The sequence below is a fragment of the Vanrija albida genome (assembly GCF_041260175.1).
Source record: "Vanrija albida strain AlHP1 chromosome Unknown contig_4, whole genome shotgun sequence".
In the NCBI taxonomy this organism is placed as follows: domain Eukaryota; kingdom Fungi; phylum Basidiomycota; class Tremellomycetes; order Trichosporonales; family Trichosporonaceae; genus Vanrija; species Vanrija albida.
This window is the reverse complement of record NW_027191423.1, coordinates 1,883,543-1,903,497: the sequence shown is the minus strand read 5'-3', so window position 1 is coordinate 1,903,497 and position 19,955 is coordinate 1,883,543. Positions and strand designations below refer to the sequence as shown.

Genomic DNA, 19,955 nt, shown 5'->3' with positions numbered 1-19,955 from the left:
GGCGCCGTCTAAACCGGCGCGGGCAGCGTGGCCGTCGGGTGTGATGGGCCGTGGGATGGTGTGCTCGCCGTCGAGCCCGTCGAGGAACGGCTAGCTGAAGCGGGGCAGGGCATCGCTTTCGTGGGTAGGTGTGCGTGCATCGGTCCGCGCATAGGTGCATGCACGAAACACTGCTCGGCTCAAGACTGACGTTTGACGGACCTCGTCGTCGTGTGTGACTTGTTGTGGAGGTCGCCTCGCAGGTAAATTCTGACCGAAGCTGACCGAGGCAGACTCTCGTCCTCCCAGGTCCCACTTTCACATCCGTCCCGAAGAGTACCGCTGCACCGCTCGGCAGTCAGTGGAGCGGTGCGGCTTGCACCAAAGTGGCGCTGACGTCGCTGCGCGCTCGACCAAAGTGGCATTGTGCTCAGCTCGAGACATCGCAGAGTTGCTCGGTACGGAGGTCGGCCGCGGCGGCGCGTGGTGTGGTGGCTGTGGCGCTGTCCCGGGGCATACGCAGACGCCGGTGGCACGGGATCGCGCGTTCGTCCACTCTGTTCGGTTCGAGTGCTCGGTTCGAGTCAGCCATGCGTTCATGGGCTCGAGGGAATCGCCTCGGACGACTTGTGGCATTCAGCCGCCTTCTGGAGTGGCCACACGAGGAGCGAGGAGCGACTTGCGTCGGTGTGCTGCCTCGGTTGCTGAGAGGGGGGGGGGGGGGGTTGGGCCTGACAGCTGTTTGCTGACTACCCGCCAGCTCTACGACTGACACCCTCAGCCACCACGTCGCGCGGAGTGATCGCTAGTGACGGCCTGTTGATTCTGACGGCCACAACAGGACAACAGCGACACGGAGCAGATGGATACAGCCCATCGTTCGACGAGGTTCCCCCCACGCCCTTCTCGCTAAGCAGTGAGCTGGGGCAAGCAGCCACCACGCGATCCTCACGCATCGCACCGAGCAGCGCGCCGGCGCAAGGTACGACCCCCCGTGCCGTGCCGCCAAGCCAACGACCACCAGGGCGGCTGCGACAGCGTAGGCCGATAGCGATAACGCAGCCCCGTATCGCCGGGGCGGGGACCGACGGGTACCGAGCCGCACCATCGTTATCGGCTGGCGGGCACCTCTGGGAGCTGCGCCGCGTCGATATCGCTGCGGATGCACTCGCCGAGATTGGCTGCGTCGTTATCACTGCGGATGACGAGTGCCGCGCCTGCCGCGCCTGCCGCAGGAACCGGATGGCTCGGCGCGCCCTCGGCACGTCCGTCGCTAGGCCCCCGCCTCGGCGGGGTCAGCGGGGGGTGGGGTCGTTGGCGCCCAGCGGTCAGCGGGCTGTATGCAGGACTCGGAGCCACACAATACCCAGACGGGAGCACGTGTTCTGCAGTGCTTGCCGCCGGATCAGTCGCCGGTTCCAGCTGCTCTCACTAACATTGCCGCTACCACGATGCTGCTGCTAACGATGCTGCTGCTAGCGATGCTGCTGCTAACGATGCATACACCCTCTTCTTGCTTGTTCTTCTGACCATCCCCCGCTCTTGTGCTTGTGAATCTCGCCACGTCCCACCGATATCGTTGTTGTTCGTCGCCACGTGCCTGGGTGGCAAGCCCCCTCCCAGTCGCTACGGCCGCCCGATCTCCTCGTCCTGCCCCGACATGCGGCGCATCTGGCGTCAGCGCCGCACGGCACCACGACCCACCCCCTCAGCCCACGAGGTGAGCACGCTGCTGAACACGAGCGCGTCCTCGGCCAGGATGGCCCTCCCGGCCGGGCTGGTGCCCGTCGTCTCTGAGGTGTCTTGCGCGCCCGCCGCCGCCGCCGCCGCCGCCGCCGCCGCCGCCGGCATCGGGATGCCCACCGCCGCGGCCTTGCGCTCGGCGTGGTCGTGGAACTCGTCGTTGTCGAGGTCGAGGATCATGGTGCTGGGTGGGGTTGGGGGCTGCGTCGCCGGACCCCACACGCAGCCTTATATGCATGACGCGGGGTCATGTGCCCAGCGCGAGGGGGGACCAGACAACGACGACCCCCGCCGACCCCGCCACAGTGGCACTGCAATCGTACATCATCCTACAAGCTCTACTCAATGTTGACCGTCACCGTCTTGACCTGCACGTAGTCGAGGATGGCATCGGGGCCGCCCTCCTTGCCGAAGCCCGACTCCTTGAAGCCACCGAACGGCATGGTCGGGTGCGAGATGGACGTCGAGTTGACTCCGACCATGCCGGCCTGCAGCTGGTCCGCGACGCGGAACGTGCGCGCCTGGCTCTTGGTGTAGAAGTAGGCTGCGAGGCCCATGTCGGTGTTGTTGGCGAGGCGCTGGGGTGAGCTTCTGACAAGGGGGGCAAACTCACGATGACCTCCTCCTCCGTCTTGAACTTGATGAGCGCGGCGACGGGGCCGAACGTCTCCTCGTCGGCGACGAGCTGCGGTGTCAGCTGGGACTCCCACTCCAATCAGCTTACACAGTCGGCAGGTGCGTCACCCAGCACAACAGGGTCGAAGAAGTTGCCGTTGGCGAGCTTGCCCTCGCGCTTCGGCCGGGGCTTGGTGAGGATCTTGGCGCCGCGCTTGACGGCGTCGTCGACGTGCCTCTGGCACTTCTCCACCGCGGCCTTGTGCACCAGGGGGCCCATGTTGACGCCGTCCTGCGAGCCGTCGCCGACAACAAGCTTGTCGACCGCGGCGGCAAGGGCAGCAGAGTACTTGTCGTAGATGGACTCGCTGGGTTGTCAGCTTTTCACCAGCCAGAAAGCTCACTGGACGTAGATGCGGTTGGCGCAGACACAGGTCTGTCCCGAGCAGCGGTACTTGGCAACGAGGGTACCCTTGACCGCGACGTCAATGTCCGCGTCCTCGAACACGATGAACGGCGCGTTGCCGCCGAGCTCCATGCTCAGGTGCTTGAGCGTACCCGAGGCGTGCTGCATGAGGAGCTTGCCGACGCGGGTCGAGCCTGGGTGTGAGTTGAGATGCAACCTTTTGACAACTCACCGGTGAACGAGACCTTCTTGACGGCCGGGTTGGTGCAGAGCTCCTCGCCAATGGGGACGAGGTTCTTGTCGGTCGTGATGACCTGGATCACGCCGGGGGGCACACCAGCGCGGCGGGCGAGCTGTGCATGTCAGCGGTGCAACGAGATAGGTTGGTCACAACTTACCTCGACGAACGCAAGGACCGAGAACGGCGTCTCGGCCGGCACCTTGATGACCGACGTGCAGCCGACCGCAAGTGCAGCGGCGACCTTGCGCGCAACCATGCCGGGAGGGAAGTTCCAGGGGCAGAGGGCGGCGACGACACCGAGGGGCTGCGGGGTCAGCGGCGTGTCGACTTTTGCTGCAGGGGACAGGCTGCTGACCCAGCAGCGACCGGTAGCAGCCCACTTTATCCCCTGTCAGCAGCACACCGACCCACCTCAATCTGCGTCCAGCTCTTGGTGTTGGGGAATGCGCTAGGGATGACCTTTCCGTAGAGACGGAGCGCCTCGCCCGCGTTCCACTGGAGGAAGCCGGCCGAGAAACCAGCCTCGACCGTCGCGTCCGTCTTGCTCTTGCCGTTCTCGAGCGTGATGAGCTTGGCGAGGTCGTCCTTGTTCTCGAGGGTGAGGCGGTAGAAGCTCTCGAGGATGGCAGCGCGCTGCTGGGGTGATGTCTTGGAGTACGTCTGGAACGCCTTGTCGGCGGCAGCGATGGCGTCGCGCGTGTCGGCGACCGTCATGTCGGGCAGCTTGCCGATGACCTCGCCGGTCGCCGGGTCTGGCGTCAGCTGGATCACCTCGTCGCGGCAGCTCACTGGTGATGTCAAAGGTCTCATGCTGGGGCAGGGCGGTCCACTTGCCGTCCAGGAAGCCGGGGTTGGTGATCCACAGCGAGGGGTCGTTGAGCTGGACCGGGGGGTTGGTCTGCCGGTGTCAGTGTCGCCCATCTCGCCTCGACCGTCGACACCCACCGAGATGGTCATTTTGACGATATGGACAGGACGAAAGGCGGCGCGGGTGTGTGTAAAAGGACGAACTGAACGCAAAGCCTGGAGCATTGGGTAGGGAGAAGTGGGAAAGGGGGGTAGTTAAGAGATGGGGGAGATGGCGGAGGGGAGGGGAGGTGGAGTGCCGGTCGGCCGGATGTTGTCGCCTGGGACGGATAGGATCAGGTAATCTTTGGCTTTCTCTACGCGGGCGGGTGCGTCGCGTTCGTGTCTGCTGGCGGCTCTTGCTTGGGACTCGTCGTCTGTATGCAATATACATGCATTACACCTCGCTCGCTGGCAGCTCGTTAGCAAGCGCGCGCTTGGCGACGCTGCGGCTGCGCGGGGTGGGTCGCCGTCGTCAACGAGCCTCCACTCTTTGACGGTGTTAGCCGATCGGGTATGACATTGGCCGCTTAAACTAACTCTTGTTGCTGTAATGGCATTCGGCATTCCACTGACGGTCCGACTGACAACTCCTCTGCTCACTGACTGACAGTCACCGCGGCGCATCGGGGTCTCCACGCGCGCGCGGTCAGCTGTGTAGCTGTGTGAGCGTATGCACTTGCACTTGCTGCCTTTGCCGTCGAGCTCATAGCGATTGCCATGTACTCAGCCTCGGAATGCGGGGACTCTGCCCATGTCCGAGTGACGCTCGGCGCTATCTCATCACTGGGTACTTCGCGCTGCTGACAACAGCCCGCACGGCACCTCCAAGCCTGCACGGCAACACCGAGATGCACAGAAGCGTCCAGAACAACGTGCATTCAGACTCGGACTACTGATACTTTGGCACTCTGACTCGTGATCCTTTGACACGGCGCGCCGCATTCCCCCGGCGCTCAGGCCGCCTACTGGTCGTAAACGACAACGGCGCGCCCCTGCGTCCGGCTAGCACCGACGTCGCTCACCGCCTGCGGGAGGTGCGCGAACGGGAACACCTGGATGTGCTCCTTGACCTGCCCGGACTCGAGGTAGGTGATGGCCTTTTCCATGTCGGCGCGCGAGTTGATGAGGATGCCGCGGATCGTCAGGCCCGAGAAGCAGACGAGGGCGGGGTCGGCGCCGGCGATGGCGGTGCCGGCGGCGGCTGGGGGCTCAGTATGGCTACTACAAGCACACTTACGAAGGCCCACGGCCACAAGAACGCCGAGCGGGCGGAGGAGGGGAGCCGCCGCCTCGTACGCCTTGCCATTGCCTGCCGTGACGATGACCTTTGGGGTCAGCTCGCGGGCGCACGCCGACTCACGCCGTGGGCCCCAAGCCCACCGGTGTGGCTCTTGACCTTGCCCGGGAGATCCTTCTCCTTGGTAACGTCGATGAAAGCCTCGGCACCGCACTCGAGCGTGCCCGCCGCCTTGTCGGCGCCAACGTCGATCGCGATGACGTGCAGCCCCATGGCCTTGGCGAACTGGACCACCATGTGCCCCACGCCGCCGGCTGCCCCCACGACGCAGAGGAAGCTACCGATCTTAAGCCCGGCAGCCTTGAGCGCGGCGAACGCCGTGCCGCCCGAGCACATGAAGGGCGCGGCCTGCTCGTAGCTCACGTTGGCCGGTAGCGGCACGGCAAACTTTGCGTCAAAGGCAACGTACTGGCAGAACGTGCCGTTACGGTGGACCGCGAGGAGCTCGCGCTGCGCGCAGAGTGATTCGGCTGAAGGGAGTTGGGCCGAGGGAGCGATGCGGCGAGAGATTACGTTGCGAGACAGTTGGACAAGGTCATGGGACGGCGGAAGGGAGGAGCAGAGCCGGTCGTGGGGCGGATACGGTAGATACGAGGAGGATCAGTCAGCGCGGCGCAACCGAGAACGAGCGCAACGTACCTCCGGCGACGCAGAACTCGCACGCCTGGCAAGCAGTGTACAGGGGCGGGCAGCCGGCCTTGTCGCCCACGCGCCAGCCGGCCACGCCGTCGCCGACGGCCGCGACGACGCCGGCGCCCTCATGGCCCATGCAGTTGACGCCCTCGTTGGGCGGGTGGCCCCAGTCGCCGTTTGCCGCGTCTGTGGGGTCAGCTTGGCAGCGCTGACGAGAGCAAGACGGAAGGCCGCGGATCACCTGGCCTGCCACACGGGCCAACCAACAGATCTACGGTTTCACCGGTGCCACCCAGCGAGCGCGCGCAAGCTGCGACGTGCTACGTGGGTGTGTCGGTGTGAAACCGCCCCCCTCGTCAGAGGAGGTGGCTAGCCTCGGCCGCCAGCCACAGGAACAGCCGGCTGCGAGCGACGCGACTCACGAAAGTCGGACTGGCACACGCCAGACGCCTTGATCTCGACGAGGATCTGCCCCGGGCCGGCCTTGGGCGTGGGGTATGCCTCGTCCACGACGAGCTGGAACTGGGGGTGTGAGCGGGGCATGGGGTGGGAGTAGGAGGGTGGTATCGGCGAGGTGGGTGGCGTAGAGACGGCGCCGGGTACGTAGCGACGATGTGGCGACGAGGACGAGGGCGGCGAGGATCAAGCCTCCCGAGGTCACACACTCACGTCGGGGCCGGGGTTGACGATGCGCGCCGCGCGGCAGGTGGTAGGGATAGTAGTGATGGTCATTGTGCGTGCAGACAGTACTCGATGCTTGAGGATACTCACACCGTGTCTGCGTATTAAGTAGACGGCATTCCGCAGCAGCCTGGTGAGAGGGCGCCCTCCACCAAGTCAGCAGCCGTCGTCGAGGCACAGAGGTACGGATGGTTTGGCCGGCAGCGTCGCGCTCGCTATGCCCCGCCGTTGCACATGCAGAGCCATGCGCGCGTGTGGGGTGCCGAGAGGGGTCACGAGACGATGTGCGGCATCGACAAGCCGCGGCATCGACTCGCGCAGTCAAATCCCACCGCCCCCACACCCTCGCCGAGGTATGCGCGCGGGGCATTGCACATCCGGCGGCAGTGGCTCCCTCCCCACGGAGAGAGGGCGATACCAAGTTGATCCAGTGCGTTGCATACGCTGCTCGATATCTGCTCGATAAACTCGGTACACCCGGCGCGTCCCAACTTGGCGCTCGCCGAACCCCTGTGATAACGATGGGCAGCTCTCCGGCCGGGGCTTCCAGCAGGATCCGGTACGGCCGTAGCGTGTCCCGTTGTCCTGCTACGACCTACTTAACCACGACAGCAGGCCCCTTCGCACGACCGGCGCCGGCTCCCCCTCGCTCCGTGGCCTGTCGCCCGCGCCCGGCGGCCGCTGGAGCGTGCGCAGGTCGCCCTCCTTCTCGCGGATGTGGATCGCCTGGAGGCGCGGCTTCGCCGGCGCAGCGCGCATGCGAGGGGTCTCGACCCCGCCCTCGACCTTGACCTCGGCCGGGCGGTGGAGGTGGACCGCCTGCAGGCGGGGCGGGGCGCGCGAGTGCGCGTGCGCGGTGCGTGTCGTCTCGAGCTTGTTTAGCACGGCCGGGTTGGGCGCCGCCTCGACCGGCCGGTTGATGTGCACGGCTTGGAGGCGCGGGACTGCGTTGCGCGGGGTCGCGCCGCGCGAGCTCTCTACTGCGTTTGCTGCGTCGCGGTGGATCTGGCGGCGGGGGAGGGCGCGGACGAGGGGCCTCATGGTGGCCTGGGGGGTGGTGGGGCGAGTGTGAGTGTGAGGCCTCATCGCTGGCTGCGCGTCGTGCATATGTATACCCCGCTCTCTGCCAAGCACTCGCGTCACCTGCTCCTTGTTACCGTGCATGCATGGCGACCCGAGTCTGGCTGGCGGACGGCCAAGGTGAGTGGCAGCATCGGGAGAGCATCGGAACAGAGGGGGGGTGTTGTGCGTGACCCCGCCATGGCTTCCGATGCACTGCACGGCGGCGACTCACTCTCACGCACGTACTCGTCCTCGGTCACTATTCCCCGCCAGCGCGACGCTGCCTCACGTGGGCCTGGACGCACCGCACCACACCACCCCTGACCTCACAACTTATCGTCGGACAAACTCGTCCCAGTCGGCCCGAAGATTGCATCTATCTCTAATCTAGCAAGCTATTGTTCTTCCCGGACGTCATCGCGATGCACTCCTGCTCTGTCAGCGGCGGGAGGCGGGCGACCCAGCTAGCTACTCACGCTTACGGGCGGCGCACGGCGTCGGCGCCCTCGAACGGCGCCTGGGGCGGGGACGGCATGAACGTCCACGGCGACTTCTCGCCCGCGGGCTTGGTCTCCTCGGGCTTGACGGGCGCGACTGGGGCCGGGCGCGGCGCAGGCGGGACGCGGGGCACGGCCTGGGCGCGGGCCTGGGCGCGCGCGCCGTCGTTGAACGCGCGGATGAGCTTCATCTGCTGGCTGATGCGCGCCGTCTCGCGGGCCGTGGCGGGGATCCAGGACATGGTGGGCTTGGTTGGGGTGGGGGGTGGAAGAAGAGAGAGTAGAGAGCGAGTACAGTGCTTCAGAGACGGGCCGGGACAACGCTTGCGCGCGATTAGAGAGTAGTAGAGTATACAACAGAACCAGAGGCTGGGGAGAAGAACGGCGGCGCTGGGCCTGCCTTTTATTGGGTTGGCCGAGGGGGAGCTGGGGTGGTCCAAGAGGTTATCTCACGCCGCGTCGTCCTCGACCCAGCGCCCAGCTCCAGCCCCAGCCGCGCTTGCATGGCGCGATACCCACGCCTTGTGCGCCACTATCGACTCATCTCATACCACCCCCGTTCCTTTGCCAGCGCGACATGTCGAAAAATAACACGCGCTGCCCCAAAGGTTGTCTATCGTCAATCGATGGGAGCAATAACCCCAACGAATCGCGGTGAACTTCGGCACGTCCCTGACCGAGTCGAGCAAGACAGTCGCGCCGCAGGCTGGCATGCCTGCCTACCCCCCTGCCTGCCTGCCTGCCTGCCTGCCTGCTTGCTTGCTTGCCTGCTGGGACGATGCATTCGAGCTCGACTCGGGCGACCCGGGAGCACCCGCATGCATGCCGCGTCCTCCCGAGAGACGGTACCGCGACGACGGCGGCCCCCCGCCTCGCCCGTGCTAAGCGCGCATGGCAAACATCGGGGCAGGTGAGCTCGTCGCATCATCCGTCCTCTCGCGACTAGCGCAGCGGACGGTAATCTCTGGCAAGGCATCATCCCCTCGTCGCCAATCTCACGCACCTCGACGCAGCATTCCGCCATAGTCGCCGCTGCGGCGTTAATGGTGAGCCTGGGCAGCAGCGCTGCCGCCGGCAGTGTTATCTCACCCACGCAAAATGCTCCCACAAATCCCCACGAGCTCGTGCGTTGGGGCGGAGGCATCGTGTTGCTCGCCACGCAATCAATGAGATCACTAGTCGTTACATCATAACCCGACTGGATACTACAGATACAATTGAGTCTTCGTCATCATACCACACTGCTTCAATAGCCTTGTGCGCCGGGCCCAGGCCAGGCCTGGTCCGCGCCAGCGCGGTTGCCTCCAAACTCCAGGCCGTAGCCCCAGAGCACCTCGTCAGAGCCAGAGCCCACTGGCCCAGCAGCCATATGCGAGCCCTCCATGCTGTTGTGCACGACGCCGCCGTCGTTGAACAGCCACTCGAGTGGCGGGCTGACGACCACTCCTGGGTCGCTCAACGCGGTGGCGTGTGGCACGTCCCACGGGAGTTCGAGCCCCGTAGAGTTTTCAAGTCCGAGCAACAGCTGGAGCTGCAGCGTGTCGCCCGAGATCTCGCCCCACATTGGCGGCGCTTGGCCGCTGGATGGGCGGGTAACCAAGTGGCTCGACGACGTCATGGGCGATGTGTCGATGCTGTGAGGAGGCATCGGCATGCCCGGCGCGTGTGGCATGCGGATTGGCATGGCCCCTCCTTCGCCGGGCGCGTTCGGGTCGTACGGCTGGTTGATGGGGTATCCTGGGGGACGGGCGAAGCTCGGGCGCGCCGAGGTCGGCGCGCTGAACGTCGTTGACGTCGGGGACAGGACCGGCGCCGTGTCAAACACGAGGCTGAGCAGGAACGAGCCGTAGAACTGGGGGTAGGTTTCGAACCGCCCGTCGCCGTACGGTGCCATCAGCAGGGCGAGGTCGCGTACGAGGTTGGAGTTCTCCTCGGGTGCAAGCTGCATACGTCAGTCACCAGTGCCACTGACATCATTATCGACTTACCCGAACCAAAAGCACAGCTGACCAGGTGATCATGCCGATGATGGTGCGGCAGATGTAACGCAGCTGAGGGCCAATCTCAGCATATGTGAACTCGATAGACGAGCGGGCAATCTCGAGCAGTTCCGACTTCGGAGCATCCGAGGCCGTGGTGATGAGCAGGTGCACATGGTGGGCAAGGAAGCGCATTGCGTTGCCGCACAGAGGCGCTGCGTATGTCAGCATGAACTCCTCGCTTGCATCACGGCCCACTTACACTCGGCCATCATCTCTGGTGTGACCCACGTACGGACCCATCCGTCAAGCATTACCTCGGCACTAAGCCTAATGCTATCGACAATGTAGGGCCGCGTGGCTTTGGCGAGTCTCTCGCGGGCGTCCCGCTGGCGGAATGTCAGGTGACCATCCATGTGGCTCCACCCCCCCTCGTAGTGAGGTTGTGGGATTTAAACTCACCTCGATCGCACGCAGCTCAATATAACTAGCCAGCATGCGGTCTGTCTGGCTCGTATACGGGCTGTCGAGCCACCGCATCATCTCGGCCGTGTCCACTTCTGTTTTGATCATTGTCGGTTTGCCCGAGAATGCCGCCATGGATCGATCTTGAATAATCACAGCATACCAAACACGCAGCTTGTCCCTGTGCCAGCGCTGGGACATCTCGTCCTGCTCGGCGCATGGTCGCTCTCGGTTAAGGCCAAGGTCGAGGGCCATGTTGACGGCAAGGGAGATAAGGGTGCGGGCGCGGTCGTCGACCAGACGCTCTGGGCAGCGAGGGAAGAGCGAAAGGATCAGGAGTGCCTTGACAATCTCGGTGCTTTTGGCGTTGCGCGAGACAATGGTCACGACGAGGCTCTGTGCGTGCTTATACAGCACAAGGGCGAGTTCCTTTGAGCCGGGGAACTCGTTCATCATGGCCACGGTGGCCATGACGACAGTGGTGAGGAGTGCTGAGCGTTGGCGCATCGCCGCCAGGGTGTAGATCTTGGGGTCGAGCGAGCCCATCTGCGGCTCCCAGTGGACGTGCCACTGCTGCAGGAGCCACTCGGCGCGCTCCTCGGTCAAGAATCGGCGCGTGATGGGATCGAGGATGGGCGAGACGTCGCGCTTGACGGCTCCGGGCCGGTGCCGAAAGTAGGCACTGCGCGTGTTGGCGGCACGCTGCAGCTGGCCTCGGGTCCATCCGGGCAGTACCTGGCGCTGTCCGGCATCACTGGGCCCCCCAGTGCTGCTCGCGGCGTCGATGCCGCTTTCGGGTGTGATCTGGAAGGAAGGAGTTTCGGGGAGTGCGCTGACGCTCAGGCGCGTGGCACTGCTGCCGACGTTCGAGAGGAGGCCGAGGGGGTGGTCCGACTCTTCCTTTTTTGGTAGCTCTGGTTCGGGTGACGGCCTGGTCGACTCGAGCGGGAGCTCGTCGACTGGAAGGATGGGCGCGTCGTCGATATCATCGTATTCACCGCCCATGGGCTGGTCGCTAGCACTAGGGGTGGCGTCAGCGGCGCCACGCGGGATCCATTCATCGTTCCCGCACTCACATCATTTGGCGCTTGCTCTCGGGCGAGCTGTGGACCTCGTCGTCGTTGTCGTCGTCCTCGTCGAGCTCGCTCTCCGAGTGACGACGCTTGACACCGGCGAGGTTGGACATGACGGCCGGAGGCGGAGGCGGCGGTGGCTGCTGCTGCTGTTGTTGCTGCGGCGGCTTTGTCTCAGGGCCGGCAGCCGGATTTGGTGCTCCCGTTGTCTTGAACTGGTCTGCCTCCTCGCGTATCCTGTCGAGCGCAGCCTGAACATGCGCAAGTGACTTTTCGAGACCGGTGCGCTTGCTGCCATGCGTGTCAGAAGCGGCGTCGGAGGCGGCAAGACACTGCAGATACCCACTTGCGCGAGCCAAGGACGCGTCCTCTGCGGCTCTTGACCACCTCACACTCAGTGCCAAGCGACGTGCAGCGTTCGCACGGCTTGGTGGGGTCGGGCCCACGCTTGCAGCGCGACTTTAGACGACGGCATTGGAGACAGGCCGTGGACGCGCGCTGGCGCTGGCCGTTCGAGATGCCCGAGGTCGCCTTTGTCGGGCTCGTCTGTGCTGCGGAGGGGATCAGGGGTCTGTTTTCGCCGCTGCGACGATCGTCGCGTCCAACTTACCCGAACCTGGGAGGAAAGACGGGATGATAATGTTCATGTCTCTCATGCCAGTCGCGCCGGCCGCCCAGGTGGGGTGGTACGGTGGGACGGAGGAAATTGTGGAGGTAATGGTGGCGGGTAGTGGGGGGGAGGAGGATCGCGAGCGGCGAAGGGGTGTGGGGTGGGGAGAGGCAGAGACGAGTAGCTGAGGTCGAGCTTTGGTTGGGAGCTTGTTAACGTTCGAGATGAGCTGGGGACGGGGGGAGCTGGAGCCTTGGGGCCAAGCCGATTGTCTTGATGTATGAGATTGACGAGGGCAGTGGTTGGATGCCTTGGAGGTAGAATGTCCGTCGACTGTTGCACTTTGGTTAGCGTCTTTTGCGGGGCAACGGAGAGGAGATGTAGCATGTGAGCGGAGAGGCCGCAGGGTGGCAGAGTGACGTGACGGAGATTGGGGTCCCACGCAGTGTGGTAGGAGGTGGGCAAGGTCTGGCTCTGGTCTGGTACGAGGCCAGAGGGAGGGCGGAGGTAAGAGGGTCCAGTGAGTTATGTTTGGTCAGGTGGCGGCAGGGCCGCCGAGGTGGCGGCATGCTCCCCTCTGTTCGTGCTCACTCCCTCCCTATGTCGCTCCCCATGTCCCTCCTCGAGGTCCGTCCCGATCAATGTGGGTCACAACACGCAGTAAGTTGCTCCTCCTGTCCTGTCCCACTCCTCATCCACCTCCACCTCGCGTACACTCCCTCCCTCCCCCACCCACGCCGAGACTAGGCTAAAACTCTAGTGTGCTCCGCGGCTCCCTGAGTCGGGTCTTGTTCAATCAATCAATGGACTCTGTTCGGGCAGCCGGCAGGACGGGTCTGTCACCATGACATAGTGTCATCCATACCCAAAGCAGATCCTGCTCGGTACCACTGCTTGATGCGTACCTAAGGCACTGCCTATCCGCAGAGGGATGAGATGGAGCCGCCGTGCGTTCGTGCGTGCGTGATTGCGACGGGCGCACTGCAACCTAGTCGGGGTGAGTCGCCCCCTGCCGAAGAACGCGGAAGAGCCGAGGATCATTGGGACATGCGCCACACGCGGGGCCGCGAGCCGCATGCCCCACACGCACGTCAAAGCGAGGACCGTTACGTCGTCGGCGTCGTCGTCGTCGGCATCGTTGTACTAGCCCGAACAGAATCTCTTGGAACGACCTGATCTCCGACATTGTTATCACAGATAATCTTGCTCGTAGCGAGACCCCGAGGAGTGCCTTGGAACATGCCGTGGCATGTCACAGTGGACACGGCTTTGTTTCGTGGAGCCTCCATGGGGTAGGGTATGTGGGAGGCTCCCAATCGATCCGCTGTCGTTAGATGTGATCTCGGGAGGTGCACAAGCGGTAAGGCACCTCGGCGACGGTCTCTGCTCGTTGTCAAGAGGCCGTCGCTATCTGAAGCAACGGGCGTCGAGGACGAGGACGGCCATGTAGAGGACGACAACGACGACAGCGACAGCAACACGCTCGTCGTTCGTCTGAGTGCGACTGCGATCCGACTTCAACGCTGCGCGCCAAGGCGGCTCGACCCGGCGACCGACATGGTCCACGCATTGGCTTCGCCTGCGGAGGTCAGGTCATCCATGAGTCGGCGTCACGATCGGACAGCGGAAGTGTGGGGGGCGATGCCGACTTTTGATCAGATGAGATGAGCAAGTGGCACTACATTGCCGGAGGGCTACATTGCCGGCGTTACAAGAGGTTACGCCAATGGCCGTGCGGCTGTTTCTGATATCTAGGCCTTGACCGTCTGGCGCGTCGAGGCCGACTGGGGAGCGCCATGCTCATGCCACGCTCGCGCCACGCTATTTGTGTACATGCCAGGTAACGCACGGCGCATCGCGTACCGCCTACCCCGCCAACTCCGACAGAAGCACCGAATGCCTGTCGGCGTCGCCAATGTCGCCACAGTCGCAATAGCTGCCACACTCTACTCGGTCAGCGCCGTGCCTCACCTCGTCGCTAGACTCGTCATGCAGCCATCTGTGGCCAGACTCGACTCGTCGGGTAGATCCGCCACAGCGAACCGGTCGATCCGGCCACCCTTGTCGGCCGCTGATAACTCGATGCGGCCGACGTGACACCACACTCATCCCATCCTCATCGCCATGTCCGACGCAGAGCAGCAAGCGGCCTTCGATGTGCTCTTCCAGCGCGGCATCCAGACGGTGCGTACCAGGCTGGCCCGAGGGGGCAGCGGCGTAGCTCGCGACGCCGGCGCCGGCGGTGGCCACGCCGAACGCCGAGGTCCGCTCGACCTCCGCAGGCGACGGACTCGGTCCCCACTCACTCCGGGACACGCCCGCTGACTCCGCAGCGCCGCACCGTCCTCGGCGACCCGTACGTCGACCGGCAGCTGGCCAAGGGCAGCTCCGAGTTTGCGCGCCCGGCGCAAGAGTACGTGACGCGCAATGCGTGGGACGGGCTCTGGGGCCGGCCCGGCCTCGAGCTCAAGCACCGCTCGCTCGTGGTCATCACTGTGCTCGCGGTCGGCGGGCACAACCAGGAGCTCGCGGGCCACACCAAGGGCGCGCTGCGCAACGGCCTGACCGAGGTCGAGATCCGCGAGGCCATGCTCCAGATCATGGGGTACGCCGGGTTCCCGGTCGGCCTGAATGCGTGAGTGTGGGGATGGGGGCGGAGTGAAGCGGCGGGCGGAAGAGTCGCGGTACTGGACGAGAGCTGACCACCGCAGCTTCCGCGTCGTCGAGGCCGCCATTGAGGAGTACAAGGCCGAGCAGGCTGCCGAGGCCGCCGGCGGCGAGGCCAAGGCCGAGGGAAGCAAGCCCGAGGCCAAGTAGAGGAACCAAGCATGAAGCCTTTGCATTGGAGGGACGGCGGGCGGAGCGGCGGCGGGATGGTGCCAGCTTATGGCACGACTTGGGATTGCTGACGGCGATGTCCACCGGTTGAACACGTCAGAGCTGCTCACTCGCTCCGCTCGCTCACAGACTTGACACTCGCAATGCTAATACCATGCTTTACTACTACTATACACAGTCCTATGCTAAGCCTGACGCAACTAGCCCAGCAAACAGCCCATCACGCCTATTCCTCCTTGACACTGCCCGAGTTGTCCTTGCAGGTCCAAGGGCCGGTCGTGGCGCTCGCCGCAATGATGTCCTTGACGGCGGCCCACGTACCCGCGACCCATATGAAGAGACCGATGAGGAAGATGAGGAAGTTGAGAACGAGGCCGAGCCACAGCTTGGCGGTGCGCTCGTTGCTCGGCTTGAAGCGGAAGTTGTCGTGCCACCACATGACGGGGTACGGGCAGATGGCAGTAAGAGGGACGACGACCGAGCCGATCAGGCCGATGATGGCGCCGAACGTCGGGACGGCCGAGGCGAGGATGTAGCCGAGTGTGCTGCCAGCGAGGATGCAGAGCTCCCAGGTGATCCAGTGGGTCGGGGTGTTGGAGGTGAGGTGGGGCGAGCCGCTGAGGATGCGCACGAAGATGTGCTTGGCCGGGATGTGGGCGAAGAGGGTGAGCGAGGCGATGAGCGCGGGCAGCGCGATGCCGTACGAGATCTTCTTGAGGAGCGGGCCGGCGGATCCCAGCGCAGGCGAGGACACGTACTGGCCACAGTAGTGGTAGACGACACAGCCGATGATGAGGTAGGCGGCGGTGAGGAAGAAGATCGAGTACGACATCGACTTGACGTACACGCGGTGGTCGCGCATCTCGGAGATGATGGAAAAGTTGCAGGGCACGGCGCCGTAGCTGAAGAGCACGGTCGAGATGGCGCCCATGACCTGCTGGAAGGTGGCGCTGGCAAAGATCTTGATGTCCTTGTCCCAGGGCGCGGGGGCGGGCGGCGCCGCGGCCGGGCGGTCCTGCACGCCGACGGCGATGGTGACAATGAGCACCGAGGCGACGAGCGAGATGAGACCCGCCCAGCCGATCCACGTAATCTTGCCGAGGGTGCGGACCGAGCCGAGCATCATGCCAAAGACGTACGCGACGACCATCCAGATGGCCGTGCACGCCGCGTGCACCGAGATGGCGTTGATCGCCGTCGAGATGGACACGATGCAGGTGGAGAAGACCATGACCATGTTGATCCAGAAGACGACGAAGAAGATCTCCTTCCACACGCGTCCGCCGAGGATGTAGGCCGCGTCGGCGATACCGTAGACCTCGGGGTGACGGCGCTTGAAGGGGCCGATCTGAGCGCCGCAGTCTGGTGGGTCAGTGTGGTCCTTGGTCCTCGCTCGGAGCGCCGGAAGGGGAGGCATGCGACATGCGACGTTTCAAACACAGGACCACCGTGCATGCCGGCGCGTCCAAGCTGCTCGCTGCTCGCTGCTCGCTGCTTGCCGTGATGCCACGCCACTCTCGGGGTTCAACCACCGCCGCGGGCAATTTTCAGTGCCTGCGACGGGGCGGCGCCCCCAAGACGCCGAGAGGCATTCACGAGCCACATCCCCCCCTCGACGCTCCACAGCGCCCAATCAAACTCACACGCAATGACAGACTGCAGGCCCAGGATGATGAGGATGCCCGGGACGAGACCGACCGTCATGAAGACGGACGGGATGCCGAGGATGCCGAGGCCGATGTTGGCCTTTGTGATGAGGACCCACGAGCCTACCGGGCCGACCTAATGATGAGCGCCGTTCACAGCTGCAGGTCGATGCGGGGTCCGAAGCTGGCTACAGCTTCAGACCCCTCCCACTCACACCACGGTAGTTGGGACCGCTGTCCGAGATCTCGCCGAACACGGCATCGTAGACCAGGTCGTCGCCCTCGCGGTTGACGGCCGGCGCGATCTCGACGTCCTGCGCGTACGCATCGTACTCCTTCTCGCTGTGCTTCTCCTTGCCGAACATGATGGTGGTGGTGGTGTAGATGCAACAGAACAGAGAGAGATGGCAGCGTTTTGCCCCGCCCGCCCGACTTCCCAACTCGCCCCCACGGCGCCCAGCGGCCAGTCCAGCGACTGCTCGAGGCTTTGCTCTCTTTCGGCTATGCCAGCGAGCCTTCCGACTGCCTGCGGCCTGTTGCTAATCTGCTGCTCTGACAAACTACTCGCTTAGGATGCAGGGCGAGTGCCTAGGGGTAGGCGACGACCTGACTCGCACGACACGACACGGCCCACTAAGCCTCTCTACGCCCATTGCCTCAACCCCTGCCAACCCCACTCCCCCCACCCCTGGCTCCCCGCACGCAGCAGAGCACATGGCCAAGTTCCGCATGTCGGCCCGCCCTGAGCAGAGGAGAGCAACGAAGCGGAGGAAAGCCGACTCGTCGGAGAAGCGCGAGGCGAGCCGCGCGAAGCGCCCCCGCCTGCTGGCGACGCCGGGGCCAGGCCTGCTGACCTGCCACAACCAGGCTGATTTGCGCTGCGCACGCCGTCTGCCTGCCGTTAACCCGCGCGGCCAGCCTTGCCGCAGCGCCAAGTGGTGGCTCATGCTGCAGAGGTGCCGGCGGACGATCACTGAAAAATTGTCTTGGCAGGCCGGATGATTTCAACCAAGCGAGCTCGGCGTCCAGTCGGGTCATTCCTGAATCCGAATGCCCTTTGCCGCACCGAGCGCGCCTAGCTGATGCAAACCGCGCCTAGAGCGATTTTTCGAGCGGAGCGCACTCCGTCGGCGACACGGTGGGCCCGTCGACGACGACACGCCGCGACAGGTTCCGGCCGTCGTGTCTGAGCGCCACCTCGCACCAGGGTAGGGCGGGCTGGACACATGTGAGGACACATGGGCGGGGGGTGGGACGTGATGGGATGGGATGATCGGCTGGTGTCTGGTGGCAGGGGGGAGGGGGTTGGGCGGTTGAGGACGACGGCGGTTGGCTGCGGCTACCACCAGGCAAGGCTTCGGCGAGCTCGCTGGGCCGTCACCGCTGTGTGGACACCGATGGCGGAGGGGAGGGATGCCTGTAAGCTGGGCGGGCTACACTGGGCTGGCAGCAGCACGTAGTTGGAGAGGGGGAGGGGGGCGTCTGGGTCAGTGGCTGCCTACAGGTTGGCTGCAGGCCTGGTGCTGGCGGTGCGTCCACCCTGCGGTAAGGAGGACATGGCGATATGGTCGAGATGGAGAGAGCTAGCAGCGCAACCAGCACGCTCTTGAATAAATCCAACGCCAAAGTCACACAGCACATCGTGACATTCTACCTCGCTCCCTCGCTCGTCAACTGGGTCGCTTCTGCCATCACCAAGAGGACGGAAGAGCACACCGCGACAAGACAAGGCCGCACGCCAGGTGCGACGCAGCATGCGCCAAGGCCTCTGATTCGACGAGTTCAGGCCAAGCGGGCTGAGTGCGCGATGGTGCTGAGTTCAGGGCCGGAGGCGGCCGGAAGTGTCCCCCGTGTGCTGCCGCCGGCCATTCGCCATGTGCTCGCACCACTTGTGCAGCGAGGCGCCGTGGGTATGTCATACATGCTGGAAGGTACAGTGTCGTAGCCGCCTCAAATCGTCATCTCGCCCGCGATCGGCGTCTGCCACAGCTCCTGGCGCTGCTTGAAGCTCAGGTCCTTGCGCGAGACGAGCCAGATAGACTTTGCGAACGCTGCCTCGTGCGTCATGTCAAAGCCGGGGAGCACGCCGACGGACAAGAGGCGCACGCCGAGCGCGTACAGGGGGTAGATGTTGGGAACGTGGCCTCGGCGTCAGCTTGTCCCAGACGCGACTCACATGTCGAGATGACGACGACGAGAATCTCGCGCTTGACGGCCGCCTCGAGCGCCTGGAGCACGCCTGTCTCCTCCTTGATGGGGAGGTTGCCCGACCCGAAGGCGGACACGATAACCGCCTTGCACGTCGGCATCGAGTGGATCTGCGCGGCTAGCACCGATCCCGTGATGCCGGGGTAGATGGCGCAGCTGAGCACGGTGGGGAACGACTCGAGCGTGACGAGTGGCGGCGGGGGCGTGTCGTCGCGGCGCTGCAGGTCGGGCAGGGCCGTCACCTTGACGTTGAGGTTGATCCACGCCGGGACCGACGGGGTCTCAAAGGCCTTGAGGAGGTTGGGCGACGACTTTGTTGCTCTGGTCGTCAGTGTAGCCCCACGCCACCACCCACCTGCAGCCCTGCAATGCCTGGTGGTAGAACACGACGCTGACACCGGCGAACGGCAGCGTGCCGGCGACCAACAAGCTCTCGAGGAGGTTGTACCACCCGTCGCTGCGCGGCTCGCGCAGGGGGATCTGCGCGCCCGTCACAACGATTGGCTTGCCGGCTCCAGCGAACAGGAACGTCAAAATGGACGACGTGTACGCCAGCGTGTCGGTGCCAGAGAGCACGACGAAGCCCTCGTACGCGTCCCAGTTCTCGTGGATAAGCTCGGCAATCTTGTTCCAGTCTGGAGTCAGCACCACCCCAGGCGCCACGCACCAGAAGGCTGCATCTCGCTGCTGTCCATGTGGTTCTCGAGGTCGAGGATCTCGTAGAGCACCGTGTTGTCGTGCTCGTCGAGCGGCGGCGTCCGGAGCGCAGGGTACCGCAGGTTCTTGCCCACGGGCGTGCTGACCACCTCGGCGTTGAAGCTCGACGGCGGCGCGTCAGACAGCTGCGGATGCTGTCGGATCCGCTTGAAGAAGACGTTGCGGGCCCACAGCTCCGAGATGGGCTTGTACCCCTCCGACGTGGGCTCGGACGCGATCGTCCCGCCCGTGCCGAGCACGAGGACCTTGTGCTCCTTGCTCCCGTCGGCGTGCGTGTGCTCGACGCGCACCGGCTGCGGGGTGCACGACGAGATGTAGGGCGGGTCGGTGGGCGGCGTGGTGGTCATGGCTGCGGTGGCGAGGTGGGGCGTGAGTGGGAGGGAGACTTTCGCTCAGCTGCTGGCCGCGTCTCGTCG

At 64.6% G+C, this 19,955-nt stretch overlaps 9 protein-coding genes across 9 annotated transcripts; 1 reads left to right on the top strand and 8 right to left on the bottom strand.

Moving 5' to 3' along the window:
- Positions 1–1,605: 1,605 nt before the first annotated feature.
- Q8F55_005474 (uncharacterized protein) lies at positions 1,606–1,902 on the bottom strand (the record flags this gene model as incomplete). Its single annotated transcript, XM_069353963.1, has 2 exons — positions 1,606–1,650; positions 1,684–1,902. 2 exons carry the CDS (start codon positions 1,900–1,902, stop codon positions 1,606–1,608), a joined length of 264 nt encoding a protein of 87 aa, XP_069208605.1.
- A 158-nt stretch (positions 1,903–2,060) lies between these two features.
- Q8F55_005473 (uncharacterized protein) lies at positions 2,061–3,941 on the bottom strand (the record flags this gene model as incomplete). Its single annotated transcript, XM_069353962.1, has 9 exons — positions 2,061–2,300; positions 2,336–2,407; positions 2,447–2,705; positions 2,742–2,937; positions 2,976–3,096; positions 3,142–3,288; positions 3,396–3,736; positions 3,774–3,882; positions 3,930–3,941. The coding sequence occupies 9 exons, from the start codon at positions 3,939–3,941 to the stop codon at positions 2,061–2,063; spliced, it is 1,497 nt and encodes a 498-aa protein (XP_069208604.1).
- An 854-nt stretch (positions 3,942–4,795) lies between these two features.
- On the bottom strand, positions 4,796–6,495 carry Q8F55_005472 (uncharacterized protein; the record flags this gene model as incomplete). The annotated part of the gene is made up of 6 exons (XM_069353961.1): positions 4,796–5,034; positions 5,071–5,158; positions 5,194–5,600; positions 5,770–5,949; positions 6,186–6,285; positions 6,433–6,495. 6 exons carry the CDS (start codon positions 6,493–6,495, stop codon positions 4,796–4,798), a joined length of 1,077 nt encoding a protein of 358 aa, XP_069208603.1.
- Positions 6,496–7,032: 537 nt separating this feature from the next.
- Positions 7,033–7,485, bottom strand: Q8F55_005471 (uncharacterized protein; the record flags this gene model as incomplete). The annotated part of the gene is made up of 1 exon (XM_069353960.1): positions 7,033–7,485. The coding sequence occupies one exon, from the start codon at positions 7,483–7,485 to the stop codon at positions 7,033–7,035; it is 453 nt and encodes a 150-aa protein (XP_069208602.1).
- Positions 7,486–7,901: 416 nt separating this feature from the next.
- Positions 7,902–8,245, bottom strand: Q8F55_005470 (uncharacterized protein; the record flags this gene model as incomplete). The annotated part of the gene is made up of 3 exons (XM_069353959.1): positions 7,902–7,936; positions 7,983–8,023; positions 8,058–8,245. 3 exons carry the CDS (start codon positions 8,243–8,245, stop codon positions 7,902–7,904), a joined length of 264 nt encoding a protein of 87 aa, XP_069208601.1.
- Positions 8,246–9,249: 1,004 nt separating this feature from the next.
- On the bottom strand, positions 9,250–12,167 carry Q8F55_005469 (uncharacterized protein; the record flags this gene model as incomplete). Its single annotated transcript, XM_069353958.1, has 7 exons — positions 9,250–9,945; positions 9,992–10,197; positions 10,245–10,371; positions 10,445–11,468; positions 11,524–11,811; positions 11,867–12,071; positions 12,131–12,167. The coding sequence occupies 7 exons, from the start codon at positions 12,165–12,167 to the stop codon at positions 9,250–9,252; spliced, it is 2,583 nt and encodes an 860-aa protein (XP_069208600.1).
- Positions 12,168–14,254: 2,087 nt separating this feature from the next.
- Q8F55_005468 (uncharacterized protein) lies at positions 14,255–14,966 on the top strand (the record flags this gene model as incomplete). Its single annotated transcript, XM_069353957.1, has 3 exons — positions 14,255–14,314; positions 14,464–14,765; positions 14,842–14,966. The coding sequence occupies 3 exons, from the start codon at positions 14,255–14,257 to the stop codon at positions 14,945–14,947; spliced, it is 468 nt and encodes a 155-aa protein (XP_069208599.1). The 3' UTR covers positions 14,948–14,966.
- Positions 14,967–15,194: 228 nt separating this feature from the next.
- Positions 15,195–16,979, bottom strand: Q8F55_005467 (uncharacterized protein; the record flags this gene model as incomplete). Its single annotated transcript, XM_069353956.1, has 3 exons — positions 15,195–16,330; positions 16,612–16,750; positions 16,830–16,979. The coding sequence occupies 3 exons, from the start codon at positions 16,977–16,979 to the stop codon at positions 15,195–15,197; spliced, it is 1,425 nt and encodes a 474-aa protein (XP_069208598.1).
- A 1,585-nt stretch (positions 16,980–18,564) lies between these two features.
- Q8F55_005466 (uncharacterized protein) lies at positions 18,565–19,886 on the bottom strand (the record flags this gene model as incomplete). The annotated part of the gene is made up of 4 exons (XM_069353955.1): positions 18,565–18,758; positions 18,791–19,143; positions 19,178–19,457; positions 19,490–19,886. 4 exons carry the CDS (start codon positions 19,884–19,886, stop codon positions 18,565–18,567), a joined length of 1,224 nt encoding a protein of 407 aa, XP_069208597.1.
- Positions 19,887–19,955: the final 69 nt, after the last annotated feature.